This window comes from Gymnoscopelus braueri (genome assembly GCF_963280865.1).
Source record: "Gymnoscopelus braueri genome assembly, chromosome: 12".
NCBI classification, from domain to species: Eukaryota; Metazoa; Chordata; class Actinopteri; order Myctophiformes; family Myctophidae; genus Gymnoscopelus; species Gymnoscopelus braueri.
Window position 1 is genome coordinate 5,184,060 of NC_137614.1, and position 15,412 is coordinate 5,199,471.

Consider the following 15,412-nt stretch of genomic DNA (forward strand, 5'->3'; position numbering starts at 1 on the left):
TTGGTTCCATTTTACACTCTCAGAGTTGCCAGTCATTTTAGCCATGGGGACCCCCTGGAAAACCCTCAAGGACCCCTGGGTGTCCCTGGACCGGCAGAGGCTGTCTAAAGAGAGCTATGAAAGAGAGTGACTGATTGATTCCAATCAATTGAACGATTCTACTACACAAAGAACTGAAGACCATAAATTATACTCTACTTTCTTTTAAAGTCATGAAGTACTTGTACTAGTGTAAGTAAGATAGGTCCTATTATGTCAGCATCTGTGGATACTTTTCCCAGAGAGTAGGCCTATAGGCTACAAAGAAATGGCCAACAATTGCCAGGACTACCGTGATTATAATTTCGCTCAGATCTCAGATTTGTGAGAGAAAACTGAATGGATTTACAGAATTGCAATTAAGCTTGCAATTCATTTAATAGTTTTCTTTTTTATTATTTGCCTATATAAACAATTATTGCCTATAATGACATGCTCTAAATATCGGGACACCGGGGTGAAAGTGGGTACAATAGTGGGTACAATACAATACTAGATATAGAACAAAGGTGCTCGAAGTGGGTTCTTGAAGGGATTCCAGGGGGTCCCAGCGAAATCAGTTTTCCACCTTCAGCTATTCAAAAATATCCTAACTAAAATGTCACAACATGTTGCAGCACGATGCGTTGTGAGCTTGTAAATCGGCTATTTTTGAAAAAGTTAAAAAGAAAAAACTTTTTAAAAAGGTAAAGATTTGTACAAAGAAATTATCTCTTCGGCACAAAATAATTCCAGATGTGGTCTGCAGCCACATGCATATCAATTTAATACATATCAACTTCTTCTTGACATGAAAATGTTTGAGAACCTTAGAATGACTCATTGGTAGCATAAGGATTCTTTATGATTATTGTTTAAACTTTACAGTGATACATGGGAGCCAACTAGAAAATAAACCACACTCTCTCTCATTTCACACATTCTTCCATTAAGTTCATTTATTGGTTCATATGGAGTACACCATTGGTTCTTAAACATTTTCATGTCAAGGATTGATGGCGAGAGAGAGAGAGAGAGAGAGAGAGAGAGAGAGAGAGAGAGAGAGAGAGAGAGAGAGGCTGTGAACCCCCATTTGATGTTGCAAGCAGGAACCACCATACGATTTGTGTTATTAAAAGGATCCCTGGCTATTAATAAGCCAAATGCCTTAATACATTATAATTGCCCTCTATTACAAAAATATATTTTTTAAAAACACCTGAAATATTTTATTTATTTTAGAAACAGATAATCTTTTACTCAAGAGGGGCAATGCCTGTCGCAAGTTGATGATGTCATTTGTCCATGTGTGGTCTAGCCCTATGGAATTCATGGAATACATGTGCCAAAAAAAAACATATTTAAAATATTGATGTGATGCTCATATTAACCTTAGGAAGTATTACGTTGGTTTTTATTTTCACATGCATTCTATAAATTCCATAGGGCTAGACCACACATGGTCAAATGACATCATCAACTTGCAACGGGCATTGCTATTGAGTGAAAGATTAACTATTTCTTAGTTATCCACAAGTTTCCTATAGGGCATTGTGGGCATTACTTCCTGTCGATTTGATCAGGTATCAGGGATCAAATCGACCGGAAGTGATGCCCACAATGCCCTAGGAAACTTGTGGATAGAGGACAATAATGTATTCAGGCATATTTTATTAGCCATCGATCCTTTTAAATATTTTTATATCTTTCACAATCTTTCAAAAATATTTCTCTACAAGCTGACAACATGTCACATCACGTTGTCAGCTTTTAAATCGGCTATTTTCGAAATAGCTGAAGCATAAATTAGGGTTAAAGTGGTTACACCGATTTTGATGCTATATTAATACATTTTGCTGTGGACCTCCCTGGAAGCAAGGACCCCTTGGGTGACCCAAATTTGAGAACCACCGACCTATAGAGGCCCAGAACGTGGAGAAAATAATTAATATTTTTGGCAAATTATGCAGGTGAACGCTTGTCTTGCTGATTGCAGAATTGCCAGCTTGTACATCTTATCAATAATGTTAAAATTGTATTTCAGGAAGAATTATATAAGGCATTCACCAACACTGCACGATATGCAAACACAATAAATTACTTTATTAGTTCATTTCCAGCTCTAAAGGCCTGCTTATAGGGGCCTTTACAACAGAAGGGTTCGATTGATTGATTGAATACTTTATTAACAAGTTTGTTAACAGTACAGGTAGAACAGTCAAAGCTTATGCTAACATAAAAAGCTTGTTTCCAGGGGGGCTTGTTTCCATTGTACTCAATTAATCAGTAATACATAATAATACAATACTATACAATATTGATTGATTGCATAATTTATTAGACATAAATGCAAACAGTAAGGACTTAAACGATATGCAGATGCTCAATTGTATTTTAACGTCATTCTTTTAGGTTAGTTTTGAGTTTGTGTAGGGAGTCGAGATCATTCCACAAGGGAGGCCCTATTTATTGAGTATAATCAGAATTGTACATTTGATTTAAATATAAATACTTTACTGAATCAACTCAAATTCAACTGGCCTCAACTTTATTGTCATATCACAGCTTTACAGATGTGAAAAAATGGGTGAAATTCTTTGTCTGTGTCGTGAATTTGATGTATGAACATTTATGCTCAAGAATTGCTCAGGTTATCTGAACGCTGGTTATTATGACAGTATATGAACACATGAATGAATGATTGAATAACAGATAGTATAGGCCTAAGTGATACTTTATTAACAGTTTGCAATTAGTAGATGAAGGTAGATTCACAATGATTGTTAAAAGGATAACACAAAACGCCTGTAAGGGCAGGACCGGCCCTAGGACTTTGGTGGCCCTAAGCAAGATTGTTTGTGGCCTCAAAACACTCCCAGCACAACCTCCCAATCACACACACACACACACGCACATGCACGCGCACACACACACGCACACGGGCGCGTGTGTACACACACGCGCAATCATCGCAGAGTGTGATGCCCAATTTACTTCCCTGTAAGTCATCTCCTCAACCCTGCTTGGGCTAGTTCCCTCTGTCTAGTGCCAGGACGGTGTGTTCTTCATTGGAAATGAATAAAGCTGATCTGCCATCACCAGAAATGACTGAATAGGAGCAGACATCACAGGAAGAAAGAAAGAAAGTTTCTCAGGAAGTGTGATCTTCTGAGGTGCCAACGTTCACAGGTTTCTCAATTAGTCTGAACAATTTCTGTGACTATGACGGGCTCCCCGGCCCCCATAGTGGTTGTGGCCCTAAGCAACCGCATACTGCTTATGTCCAGACTAACTCCTAGAGTTATAACAGAAATCATATTATTAAAATATAATAATTCATAGATTTATATAATAAATATGTTGTATAGCCCAGTGGTTCTCAACCTTTTCAGGCCGCGACCCCCCATAATAATCACATTTGAACTGGGGACCACCCAACCTGATTTGTAGGAGTTGAGGCATTAGATTTAGTTCGACTCGGTTCCACAGATACATTTTGTGAAAATAGCCGATCTACAAGCTCACAACGCCTCGCAACGAGGCGTTGTGAGCTTGTAGATCGGCTATTTTCAAACTTTTTGCTTCTTATATAATTTGACAATTTGGCCAATGTTTGACCAGTTAGTTTGTTGATTACTTTTGATGCAGTAATGGTCTTTTTCTTTGATTTATTTATTATTTAAAAAAAAAAGGTTAAAAAGGTCCTTAAATTGTCACTTCACTGTCATCTGGGGACCCCCATGTGGGGGTCCCGACCCACATCAACTCATAGATTAATATTATAAATAATATGATATACATTCAAATATAATAACTCATAGATTTATATTATAAATACTATATGTAGATTAAAATCTAATAACTCATAGATTTATATTATAAATAACATTTAACATACATTTAAATAATAATAAAGTCATTCACTCTGATCCTTGGCAACCATGACGTCATAGCACCAACCAATCAGGTGCTCCGTATCCTCACTTCTCGCGTATCGCGAGAGTACCGTGTCGTTAGCTAGTGTTGTAGTTCAGCTAACAGCTAGCTGGAGCAGCTTAAGAGGCTGATAATAGACCGTGTGCGTTTAATTTTTAATAAAACACGTATCCGTTGAATTATTGTTTTATTGACTCTTTTTCACCGCCGCACGGGATAATAATAATAATAATAGCTGGACGCTGCGTTTTGCACGGTGAGTTCTAAAGCTAATAATAATAAACACATGGCTAACGATGTAGCCTTCTGTAGGAGGAGGAGGGGGGGGGGGGGTTGTTTTGGAAATCAAAATGTCAGTGAATGTAGTAAACATGAATGATCCTACTTTAATGAAACACCTGACTGTTATTAACATGATGTATTAGCGCGTTTTTGTTATTGTGAAGCAGCTGTTTATTGGCTGTCTCTGTTTTTAGGCTTCACTTATGTTCCGTCGCATGGGGGCGTTGTTTCCCCCCTAAAAAGAACCGATCTACAAGGCATCAACGCGTTGCTTTCGCGACGCGTTGATGCCTTGTAGATCTGTTCTTTTTTTTTGAGGGGGTGGGAGTGTAATCTGTATGGGTGTTGCGATGCATCTTGTGACCCAGCAGTGTCTGAGACTGTCTGTCTTTCTCTCACAGTCTTCGTTTATAACTTTCAGGTTTAAATGAATGGGTGTTTTGGCACATTTTGTGACCCAGCAGAATGCAGTGTCAGTCTTTCTCTCACTATCTCCATTATTATAACTTTGTATAAATCTATGGGTGTTATGGTACATTTTGTGACCCTGCGGTGTCAGACTGTCAGTCTTTCTCTCTCAGTCTTCAGTATAACTTTCAGGTATAAATCTATGTTGTGGTACATTTTGTGACCCTGCAGTCGTTCTCTCACACAATCTTTATTATTATAACCGTATAAATGTATGGGTGTTAAGGTACATTTTGTGTCAGTGTTTCTCTCACAACCTTCATAACTATTCTTTATAACCTTCCAGGAGCTCAATGATGACGAGTTATGCTGAAAAGACAGAAGACATCACGAAAGAAGAGTGGATGGAGAAATTAAACAATGTACACATTCAGAGAGCTGACATGAACCGACTCATTATGAATTATCTGGTGACAGGTAGGCTATATATCACACACATCCTACCTCAGTAACCACCAGGCAAGCGGTTGTTTCTTTATTGACTAAATGAATATGCATAAACATAATACGTACATACATACACTATTCGTCAAAATGATAAATCACAGTAAAGCTTATTTCCAGTGTGCTCCTTCCTTCCCTGGTTTAGTTCTGAATTGTATTATTATACTATATCTATTGTTCCAACGTGGTTCCACAGGGTCCCCAGCAAAATTCTTTAATGTAGCATCAAAATCTGTTTAACCAGTTTAACATTATATACATCAACTATGTTTTTGTATGTAAGTGACGGTCCCTGGCACAACATATTTTCAGAAGGGGATCCGTGGCCGTGTTTGAGAACCACCGCGTTAAACATTTAAATTGCCTATGGTCACTCAACACACATTTTTACACATTCACTGTAATTATACAATTACAATTTAGGCATGTAGCGATGTTCTTGCCCAAGTGCCAGGTATTACTACTAGTAGTACATTACTAGTATTATAACTTTTTTATTTTATACTGATAGGAGCATCATTGTCAGTGTTTCAAGGGGCGTCAAGTGTAAGCGCACCTACATTGAAGTAGGTTAGTTATGTACGTTCATTTAAGTTTGCATCACGTAGCTGGCAGCTGTATTAAGCTAAATATTGAATTGGTAGGTCTACTATTTAGCTGATACTATTACATTACTCTGCACGGGAGTCTGGGGCAAATACACTTTGATAATTAATTCATTCTTAAACTCATGTAATGGAACAAAGCAGAAATACATTTTAGCCCTGATGAAGACCTCTGTAGGTCAAAACATGTTGGTATCGGCCTCATATTAATAAAGGCTGTTCCCTCTTTTTTTTACACTAGTGCCCAGTCTAATCCAATTAAATGTCTCAGGTGAGCACCTGGTTGCTTTATTCTCTCTGCCTCAAAGCAGAAACCCATTTGGACTTGGTGAATTGCAGGTGTGTGACAAGCACACGTACACATAAGGATAAAGGATAATTCCTTTTAACAGGTCGTTCATGAAAGTCCTTGCGGTCTTGTTTCCAATGAGAACCTGTGAGCAATTGGGGTTAAGAGTCTTGCTCAGGGACAAATTTCATATCATCGGCACATATGTTGGGATAGCCTGGAATCGAACCTGGGGCAACCAGGGCCAGCTGGTTCCCTAGGCGGGCTCACTAACCACTCAGCTATGGCCGCCCCTAATGACATGACGGAAGTTAGTGGCAGTGTATCTTTTGTTTTCGTAACAAGTACTCCAGACCAGTGGTTCTCAAACTTTTTCATGTCAAGGACCCCCAAATTGACACTTATTAGCCCGCGGACCCCCATTTGAAAATATATGCCAAGGACCCCCATAAGAGAAGATTTTTACAGTGATTTTCAACCATTTTAATTTCAAGGACCCCCAGTTTGACATGCATCAGGGCTACGGACCCCCATTTAATGTCATTTCTATCTCTCGGACCCCAATTTATATTGTATAATCAATGTTAAATTAACTCTGAGAGTGTACAAATGCAACGGGTCCATTTGGTTCCATTTGTACATCCTCAGAGTTACAGACCAATAAGGGTCAATTTGGTTTCCTAACCATCTATCATTTAGGTGGGGACCCCCTGGAACTCCCTCCTCAAGGACCTCTGGGGGTCAATTTGAGAACCAATGCTCCAGACGCAACTGGATGCAAAGCTCATTGTACCATTGGCGTACGCAGGGGCGTCACGGGGGGTGTAAGTGGGACAGAGTTACTAGGCCCCCCCCCCCCAAAAAAAAGAAGTATTTTTTTGGTATTTTTTAAAGAAAAAAAATCATAGGGGGGCCCACAGTGAATCTTTGTCCCCAGGGCCCAGAATTTGGTGCTATGCCCCTGGGCGTACGGAGGCGCAGGGTGAGCAGCAGAAAGGAGAGGCACCTCCTCGCAAAATATAAAAAAGGCAGTAAAAGACAATAGCCGTTTGTAGATGTTCTGGTGATTGTGGAACAACTGCCTACTTGTGTTGTTGGAAATAGAATCCCAAGGCAAAGCACACACACACCCAAAAATTCATTAGCACAGGCGCTGGACAACAATACGTACACTGAAGAAAGAGAAGGGAAGTCCGCACACTGTTAATAAAGCCCCCAGGATTTTTTTTAATGAGGAGGACGACGTCAAAACGTTGTCCTCCTCATTAAAACATATTTCCCTGGAACCTTACTAGTTGCACAGTCTGCCGTAGTCTGTCTGTGTACACGTGTATGAGTATGTGACGAACACAATCTTTTAAATCTTTGAACTTTTCCCTGGTAGAATGGAGTAAACCTAGTGTGTGGTTATCTGTTCAGCTTCTGCTAACTTTAGATTTCTGTAGCATTTGTGAAAAAGCGCTCAGAGTTATTAAAGAGTTACTCATCCTTCTTTAAACTTTTGTTTGAAGAGGGTTTTAAGGAGGCCGCCGAGAAGTTCCGGATGGAGTCCGGGATCGAGCCCAGCGTGGACCTGGACTCTCTGGACGAGAGGATAAAGATCAGAGAGATGATTCTGAAGGGACAGATCCAGGAGGCCATCGCTCTCATCAACAGTCTACACCCAGAGTTACTGGACACCAACCGATACCTGTACTTCCATCTCCAGGTGAGTGGGATTGTCCATGCCATGTGACACCACACCAGTGGTTCTTCGTACTTCATGATCAGCGATGATCAGCGATGCAAACAGACAAAGGAGGCTGTGTCTGTGTGGAAGCAGTCCAACATTTTAACCCATAAGACCTGAGGCCGATTCTTAGCTAATGTCTTCCAAATCCCAACAGTTTTCTGAAAAACGTATGTTTCTATATCAGTGGTTCTCAAACTTTTTCATGTCAAGGACCCCCAAAATATGTATTTGGCCGCCGACCCCCATCTCAAAATATTTTGTTCCAGGGACCCCCAGAAGCAAAGATTTGAATAAAAAATGTTTGCTTTAAAAGAATAGATATATTCAAAGATTTGCACACATTTTCCAAAAATAGCAGATCTACAAGCTCATAGCGCGCTATGAGCTTGTAGATCTTTTTTTTTTTAAAGTGTAAAATAATGCTTTTTTAGCTCAAATCAAAAAATGACACAGATGCGTCCCAGGTCTTATTGGGTTAAGACCTGAGGCCGATTCTACAGTCAATTAAACAGTCGTTTAATGTAAGGTCAGATGCTCTTGTGATCTGGTCTTAAAGGACAACTTAGTTTTTTTACAACCAAGGTTTATATTTTAGCTTGTAATTAAAGTAAATAAAAGATGAGTGTTATATATTTTTTTCATTTACTGCTTTCTATAGTTTTAGCAATTTTAGCGATCTTTTTTTACAGTGGGCGGGGGGGCATTCTGTCTGGTGGCTAAATATGCCTTTTTTTACACAATAAAAAAGGTCCTGTGGTCTTTGATGGCCAGATGTGAGTTATTGGGGGCTAGAAGAGCTACTGTAAATAATAATAAAGACAACGCCGGGTTATTGTGTAAAAAAAATACATATTTAGCCACCGCTAAAACTATAGAAAGCAGTAAATCAAAAAAAATTAACACTCATCTTTTATTTACTTTAATTACATAAACCTTGGTTGTAAAAAAAGAAACAAAGTTGTCCTTTAAGTATAAAGGTTGTCTGGGACTCCTGGGATCCAGTCTGGAACTAGTCTGTGTCTCTTTCTAAAATCTCACATTGGTTTGATCTCAGGTGCTTAGTTTTGGTGCTATACACTACAGCAATAGGCTCTATGCACAGCAGCCATATGAGAAAGAAATTCAGCCTCTTCCATACTTCCTTCACAGGTGTTACCAATGATTCATACCAATAAAGTTCTCAAACGTTTTTTTTTTATTTCAAGGACCCCCATAACTCTGAGAGTGTACAAACACTCTCAGAGTTGCACACCTGCAAGGGGCCATTTGGAACCACCTCAAGGAACCATGACACCTGATTCGGATGCTTTCAATGCATTGAATGGGACATTATCACCTTTTATTAGACCATTGAATGGGCGAAGTAGGCGACATACTGACCTACCCGCGATTTATCAGACCATTCATTGGGTGTTATCAAGACATACTGACCTACCAACGGAGATGACTTAAATAGTTCAGTTTCGGTTTTGGTTTCGGACCATGACGGAGGCGCGCAGTCTCAGGCGAACTGGAACCCCGTGAAGGACCACCGAGGAAGCTAAAGCGACCGAGTTGCCGTCCTGAGCGGTGTGACGTTCACCTGAGCCTACTCAGCGCCGTTGGAGTTATGTACCGATAGGCACAGAATCGTAAATTATGTCGTGGGGACTGCTCCGCCTCCAAGTAGGTCAGTAGCTCCTGATTACGCCCAATGAATGGTCTGACAAATCGCGGGTAGGTCCGTATATCGCCTACTCCTCGCCTACTCGCCCATTCAATGGTCTGATAAAACGTGATAATCTCCCATTCAATGCATTGATAGCATTCGAAGCCGGTGACCATGAGGGGTCCCTGGACCACACTTTGAGACCCACTGGTGTAGCAGAGTGTTTCCAGTGAGCCAACATGCACAATATCAGCACCCTGACTCTGTTTAGACCAGAATGGAACAGAGCCTTCATTAGTATCATTGTTAAGACCTGTGAATGAAGTAAGGAAGAGGCCCAATTTCTTTCCAATATGGCTGCTGTGCATAGAGCCTATGACGTTGGCACACACCACTGGCATTTAAAGTGGTGTTAAATTGTGTTTTTCATTCATTGAGTGGCAAAAATTGTGATTTCAGAATCACAATTTTAGCAATTTTAACAATATAATAAATGAACACAAACAAAACGGATTCTGTCAATATATGAACAACATAACTTTGCAATGGGTTCAATGATTGAGGTTTAGAACTAGGGAAATAAATAATCCCAAAGTGTGTCAACCCGGGTCCCTGTGATAAAGGCAACCCCTGTGTTCTCTTGCAATGGAATAGAAGTTCATTAAATGCATGATGCTCTCTGTTGCTTTGCCAGGATTCTGCAAGTCCTTTGCTGTATTGCCTTTGCAGTTCCAGTTGAGCTTTTAAGATTAATTGCACTGTGTGCGGCTCACAGCTGTGGGTTTACAAGCCTTTCTTCCCATTGAGCCACTCCCTGAGCCATTGCTGTAAATAGGAATATGTTCATTTTCAACTCGCCTGCTTAAATTGTGAATCAAATAATATATTTATTAATATTGTTATTACCTAGACTGCTGTCAGCAAAAAGATGACATTCTCCAATGGCAGTGGACAATGTTTTTTGTAGATGTATGGCAGGCACAAAAGGCATTTGAAAGTTATTTTTTCACTTAAAGAATATGTGTCATCTAAAATAATGTTAGATTAAAGGTTGTTTCATATCCCCCCTCATTAGCCCAGATTTTCACAATTGGTGCATCCTTATTAGATTAGGAAAGCATCTGTCTCATTTTAGATTTCTTTGGCTATTCAAAAATAGCTGATATACAAGCCTTAATGGGAAATGAACACTGAGGATTGTAGATCTTCCATTTTTGAAAAATCGTGAACATCTGTAACTCAAATCTTTGCTTCTGGGGGTCCCTGGAACAAAATATTTTGAGATGGGGGTCCGCGGCCAAATACACTGCTCAAAAAAATAAAGGGAACACTTTGATCCCTTTATTTTTTTGAGCAGTTTACATATCATTTTGTATTTGACATGAAAAGGTTTGACTGACATAGATAAGTTTTTCAGAAAACTGTTATGATTTAGAAGACATTTGTAGAATTAATGGGTTAAATGAAGATTTTACAGTAAAGATTGGCCTCCCAGAGAAAAAATATGCCATCAAATGGAGGGCCTGTGGCCTAATAATATCAAACTGTAGGTCCTTGAAATGAGAAAATATTGAGAATCACTGCTCTTACAGTCTCTGCTCTTCATTTTTTGCATCTGCAGCAGCAACACTTGATTGAACTAATCAGGCTAAGGGAGACTGAGTCAGCGCTGGAATTTGCTCAGACACAGTTGGCCGAGCAGGGGGAGGAGAGCAGAGAGTGCCTGACAGAGATGGAGAGAACGCTGGCGCTGCTGGCCTTCGACAATCCTGAGGAGTCGCCCTTCGGAGACCTGCTCAACATGATGCAGAGGCAAAAGGTACGTACGGTACGGTGGGTTGGCGATCACCTGTGGTAGAAAGTAACTAAGTACATTTACTTAAGTGTTAAAACTAAGATTTCTGACTGACTTTGTGCTTGTTGTTTAGGTTTGGAGTGAAGTGAACCAGGCCGTGTTGGACTATGAAAACCGTGAGTCGACACCCAAACTGGCCAAGCTGCTCAAGCTGCTCCTATGGGCCCAGAATGAGCTGGACCAGAAGAAAGTCAAATATCCCAAAATGACTGACCTTAGTAAAGGAACCATCGAGGACCCCAAGTGAGAATAACCCGCCCGTCCCCCCGTCCCCTTTATTTATGATCAGTCAGTGACTGTGTGATAACCAGGTAACATGTATATGTATGAAATAAGGATACTTTATTATAGTTTTTTGCTTTAATGACAGCTAAGACTTCATTCATTGTGCATTCAAGTATTTGCTGTCCTTTTAACCACGTGAACTAGGGAGAACCGGAATCGATCCCCACATTAAAATACCATATGATACCATGGGTTTATTACGTTGTTTTAATAAACGCATCGGATTGGAACTACGGCACTTCTCATTCTGCCCTCTCCCTGGCACACACTGGCACGCTTGCTAGCTACGGCACATTTACCCATTTTTACTGTAGATATATACAAAATACCAGCCCTTTTTATGTAAAGAGAAGCATCGGTATCAGGATCCTAGCCCTGATATTACTTGGTATTGGATCAAAAAGAAAATGTGTGCCATGATCGCCCATCCAGAACATGAACCCTATTCTGTCGCCTATTCTGGTGGTGAACATTAGCCAAAAACAGCCGATGGACAAGCGTTGATGAGCTTGTAGATTGGCTCTTTTCTGCAAAGAGATTTGATGTAGAGGGGGAACAAAATGGAGGATCCAGTATAGACCCCTGGGGGACTCCGGTCAACCAAGTATTAATGGTTTCAGTGGTTAAACTGACGGCTTTTATCCTTGTTGGTTCATACTAGACGCTTCTTTAAGACAAGAAGAACATTGATGTGTTGTTATTCTGCCAAGCCATTCGTGTTTTTGTCTTAACTCATTCAGTGCCTGACTTATTTCTGGCAGTTTGGCCAGAGCCAGAGCCAAAAATACATTGTAAAAAAAAAGTGCTTAGGAAGTGAGATACAGCCTTTTTCAGTAAGATGTTAAACAAGAAGTGAATGGAGCAGCAAATCTTCAAATCATGATATCTTGGGTTCTGAAAATAAAATAAAAATTAAAGATTTTTTTTTCATGACGTCGGTGACGTCATTGGCACCCTGGGCTTATAAAAACGTGACGTTGGTGAAGTCAATGGCACTGAATGAGTTAATGAGAGTGGAAGCTACTAAATCTGCACCAGTGGTTCTCAAACTGTGGCTCGGGATCCCCAGGGGGGTTTCAAAATGAATTTCCTTTTTGGGGGTGATTTGCTTTATGTGCAAACATAGTTTTCTCACTCAACAGTAAACAAACCAACATACAGTATAAGTGAATACAGGGTATCTGCACATTAAGGACTAAAATGAAAACAAAATGAATAATAATAATTATACGACCATTACGGCATCAACATTAATCAACAAACTATACCAAAAAAAAAATCAAATATTAACTGAGAAACAATTTTTATCTGTTGAACCGAGTCAAACTAAATATAATTTTGGGGGGTCCCCACTTCAAATATGATTATTTTGGGGGGTGTCCCAGTTCAAATATGATTATTTTGGGGGGTCCCCAGTTCAAATATGATTATTTTAGGGTGTCGTGGCCTGTAAAGTTTGAGAATCACTAACCCACATCACTACAGTGGAATGTTTGGAGCCCAAATTTAGACCTGGTCAGGATGGAGGGGAATCTAAAGGCCTTGATGCACTGAGAGCCTCATTGAAGACACACGTCACGCCGTCTGTTTGATTTAAAAGCAGACCTGTGTTTCCTTCACAGTCAATCGAGTGAAAACACACACACACACACACACACTCACCTTTCTGGCTCGATCTCATTCTGTGTTGCGTGTCGACGCGCCAAAATAGAACCGAGCTGTGACACACAGCAGTGTTGCCAGATTTTGCGAGAGAAACAAAGCAACCAGGTCTATGAAAACCAGCCCAAAATAAGCGACTAGGGCAGGTCAGTCGAACATTATCGTCTAATGTTGTTTTAGGGCAGTGGTTCTCACACATTTTCATCTCAAAGACCCCGCCCCCAAATTAATGTATTTGGCCGCGGACCCCTATCAAAAAATATTTTGTGCCAAGGACGCAAATACAAGATTTGTGTTGTCAAATATTTCAAAAACATTCCAGATGTTTTACATTTATTTCGCGATTTGCTTTGAAAATAGCCGATGTATAGGGTTAAAGTGGTTAAACTGAAGCAAGCCCAAATAAGCAACTACACTTTAGAAACAAGCCCGTGAAACCGCAACCAGCTGCTACCAATATTTACAAGCGACTTTACAGGAAAACAAGCCCAAAGTCGCTTATTTATGCAGACCTGGCAACACTGATGGACAGGTTTTGGACACACCCATCTGATGGGTAAACAATGTGAACAATGACGGTGCGAGTGTCTGGCAGTTTCTGTGTTTCAATGCCTTTAAATGTAATGGTTAAAGGAGTAGTTCACACAAAAAATGACTTTATTTTCTATCAATTACACACCCAATGAAGCATTGAATGGAGATTTTTTTGTTTTGGTCACATTCCTAAACTAATAATTTAATGACCAGCGGTCTGTAGGAGACTCAAAGACTCAGAGTTTCCGCCGGTCATCAAATTATTGGCTTAGCAATGTGACAAAAAAAATAATAATCTCCATGAATTCAAGGCTTCAGGCTGTGTGTAATTGATAGAAATTAAGTCATTTTTGGGGGGCGAACTACTCCTTTAAATATTCGCTGTCGCTGTCGGGCAGAAACCTCCTATCTCCATATTTAAACTTTTTGTGTTTTTTCGTAAATTAACGCCCTACTGATCATACTACAGCGTCACACAAAAGCAAAAGTAGACGATCGACAAGCTCGAAACGCGGCGCGAAGCGACGCGTTTCGAGCTTGTAGATCTGCTACTTTTGAATTGGAATCCTGAAGAGTAACAGTTTTGGACATAATGAGGTTTCCAACCCAACTGAGACGATATGATGACTCTCTGAATTGATCAAAGCCGCATTGGGGGTCCAGAGGTCTTGTGGTCCTTTTTTGTTCCAAATTAGAAACTTAAGTTTGAAATCTGAAACGTTTCTTATCACAGTAATTAAAATGTGACATTTATTTTTTATCAAATGGAAGAATACACTTTAATAATATTCTTTTTAGATTATGCCTTTTGTTTACTGAATTTGCGGTAGAATTAACCACATGCTTTTGGAAATTCTTTATAATGCCTCCTCTCTCTGTCTTTGAAAACTAGCTGAAGGTCTGCCTTGTAGTTTTGTGTTATTTCATTTAAGGAGGAGTTCCCCCCAAAAATTACTTATTTTCTATCAATTACGATAGAAAATAAGTAATTATTTGGGTGAACCACCCTTTGCGGAGGAGGTGCATCAATATGTTTGTAAGTGTGAACATGAATCATATGTTATATTAAAACCCATTCAGACATTCTTTTTTTTAAACTTTTTGTTAAATGGTTTGGGGAAATTAGTACTGTCAGAAATAAGCTTTGGAATGTTGTGTGAATATGGGGATTAAGTAAAGGATTATGATAAGAAATGTACCTTTTTAATTTTGCCATATGACTTGTACAAAGCAGTTAGCATTTAATTTGTTTTTGCCGCATGTAAAATGTTTATTGGATTTTTTTATGGGTTAATCAGCCATGCTTGTTTATTTTGTCTGGGCATTTTCTTTTTTTTTAATACCTGCTGCTAGATGTCCATCCTTCATTTACTACAAGGTTTTATTGTCTTTATAGATATTCATAATGGATATATTGATAGCCAGAAAGCTCACATCTTTTATTATTCAAAGTTTATAAGATCAAAATTTGCAATTATTGAAATAAATATGACTTTTGTGAACCATATACCAATGTTGCTCTATTTTTAGGTGTGAACTTCTCAGGGCCATAGAAACCCACTGCAGCAGAGTGGTGACAGGTAGTTGTCATGCAAATTATGTAAATCTGTGCTTGGCATTGTACTTCAAAGTTGTCTCCACAAGTTGTACTTGT

General features: G+C 39.5%; 1 protein-coding gene across 2 annotated transcripts; it reads left to right on the forward strand.

Annotated features, from left to right (window-relative positions):
* Nucleotides 1-4,053: 4,053 nt before the first annotated feature.
* Nucleotides 4,054-15,255, forward strand: LOC308097190 (glucose-induced degradation protein 8-B homolog). Of its 2 annotated transcripts, none has more exons than XM_080444849.1 (5): nucleotides 4,054-4,210; nucleotides 4,991-5,121; nucleotides 7,554-7,750; nucleotides 11,044-11,241; nucleotides 11,351-15,255. In XM_080444849.1, exons 2-5 carry the CDS (start codon nucleotides 4,998-5,000, stop codon nucleotides 11,522-11,524), a joined length of 693 nt encoding a protein of 230 aa, XP_080300975.1. In that variant the 5' UTR covers nucleotides 4,054-4,210; nucleotides 4,991-4,997; the 3' UTR covers nucleotides 11,525-15,255. The 2 variants fall into 2 exon arrangements, with proteins under 2 accessions (XP_080300975.1, XP_080300976.1); XM_080444850.1 differs by having other exon boundaries at nucleotides 4,994-5,121.
* The last annotated feature ends 157 nt before the right edge of the window (nucleotides 15,256-15,412 follow it).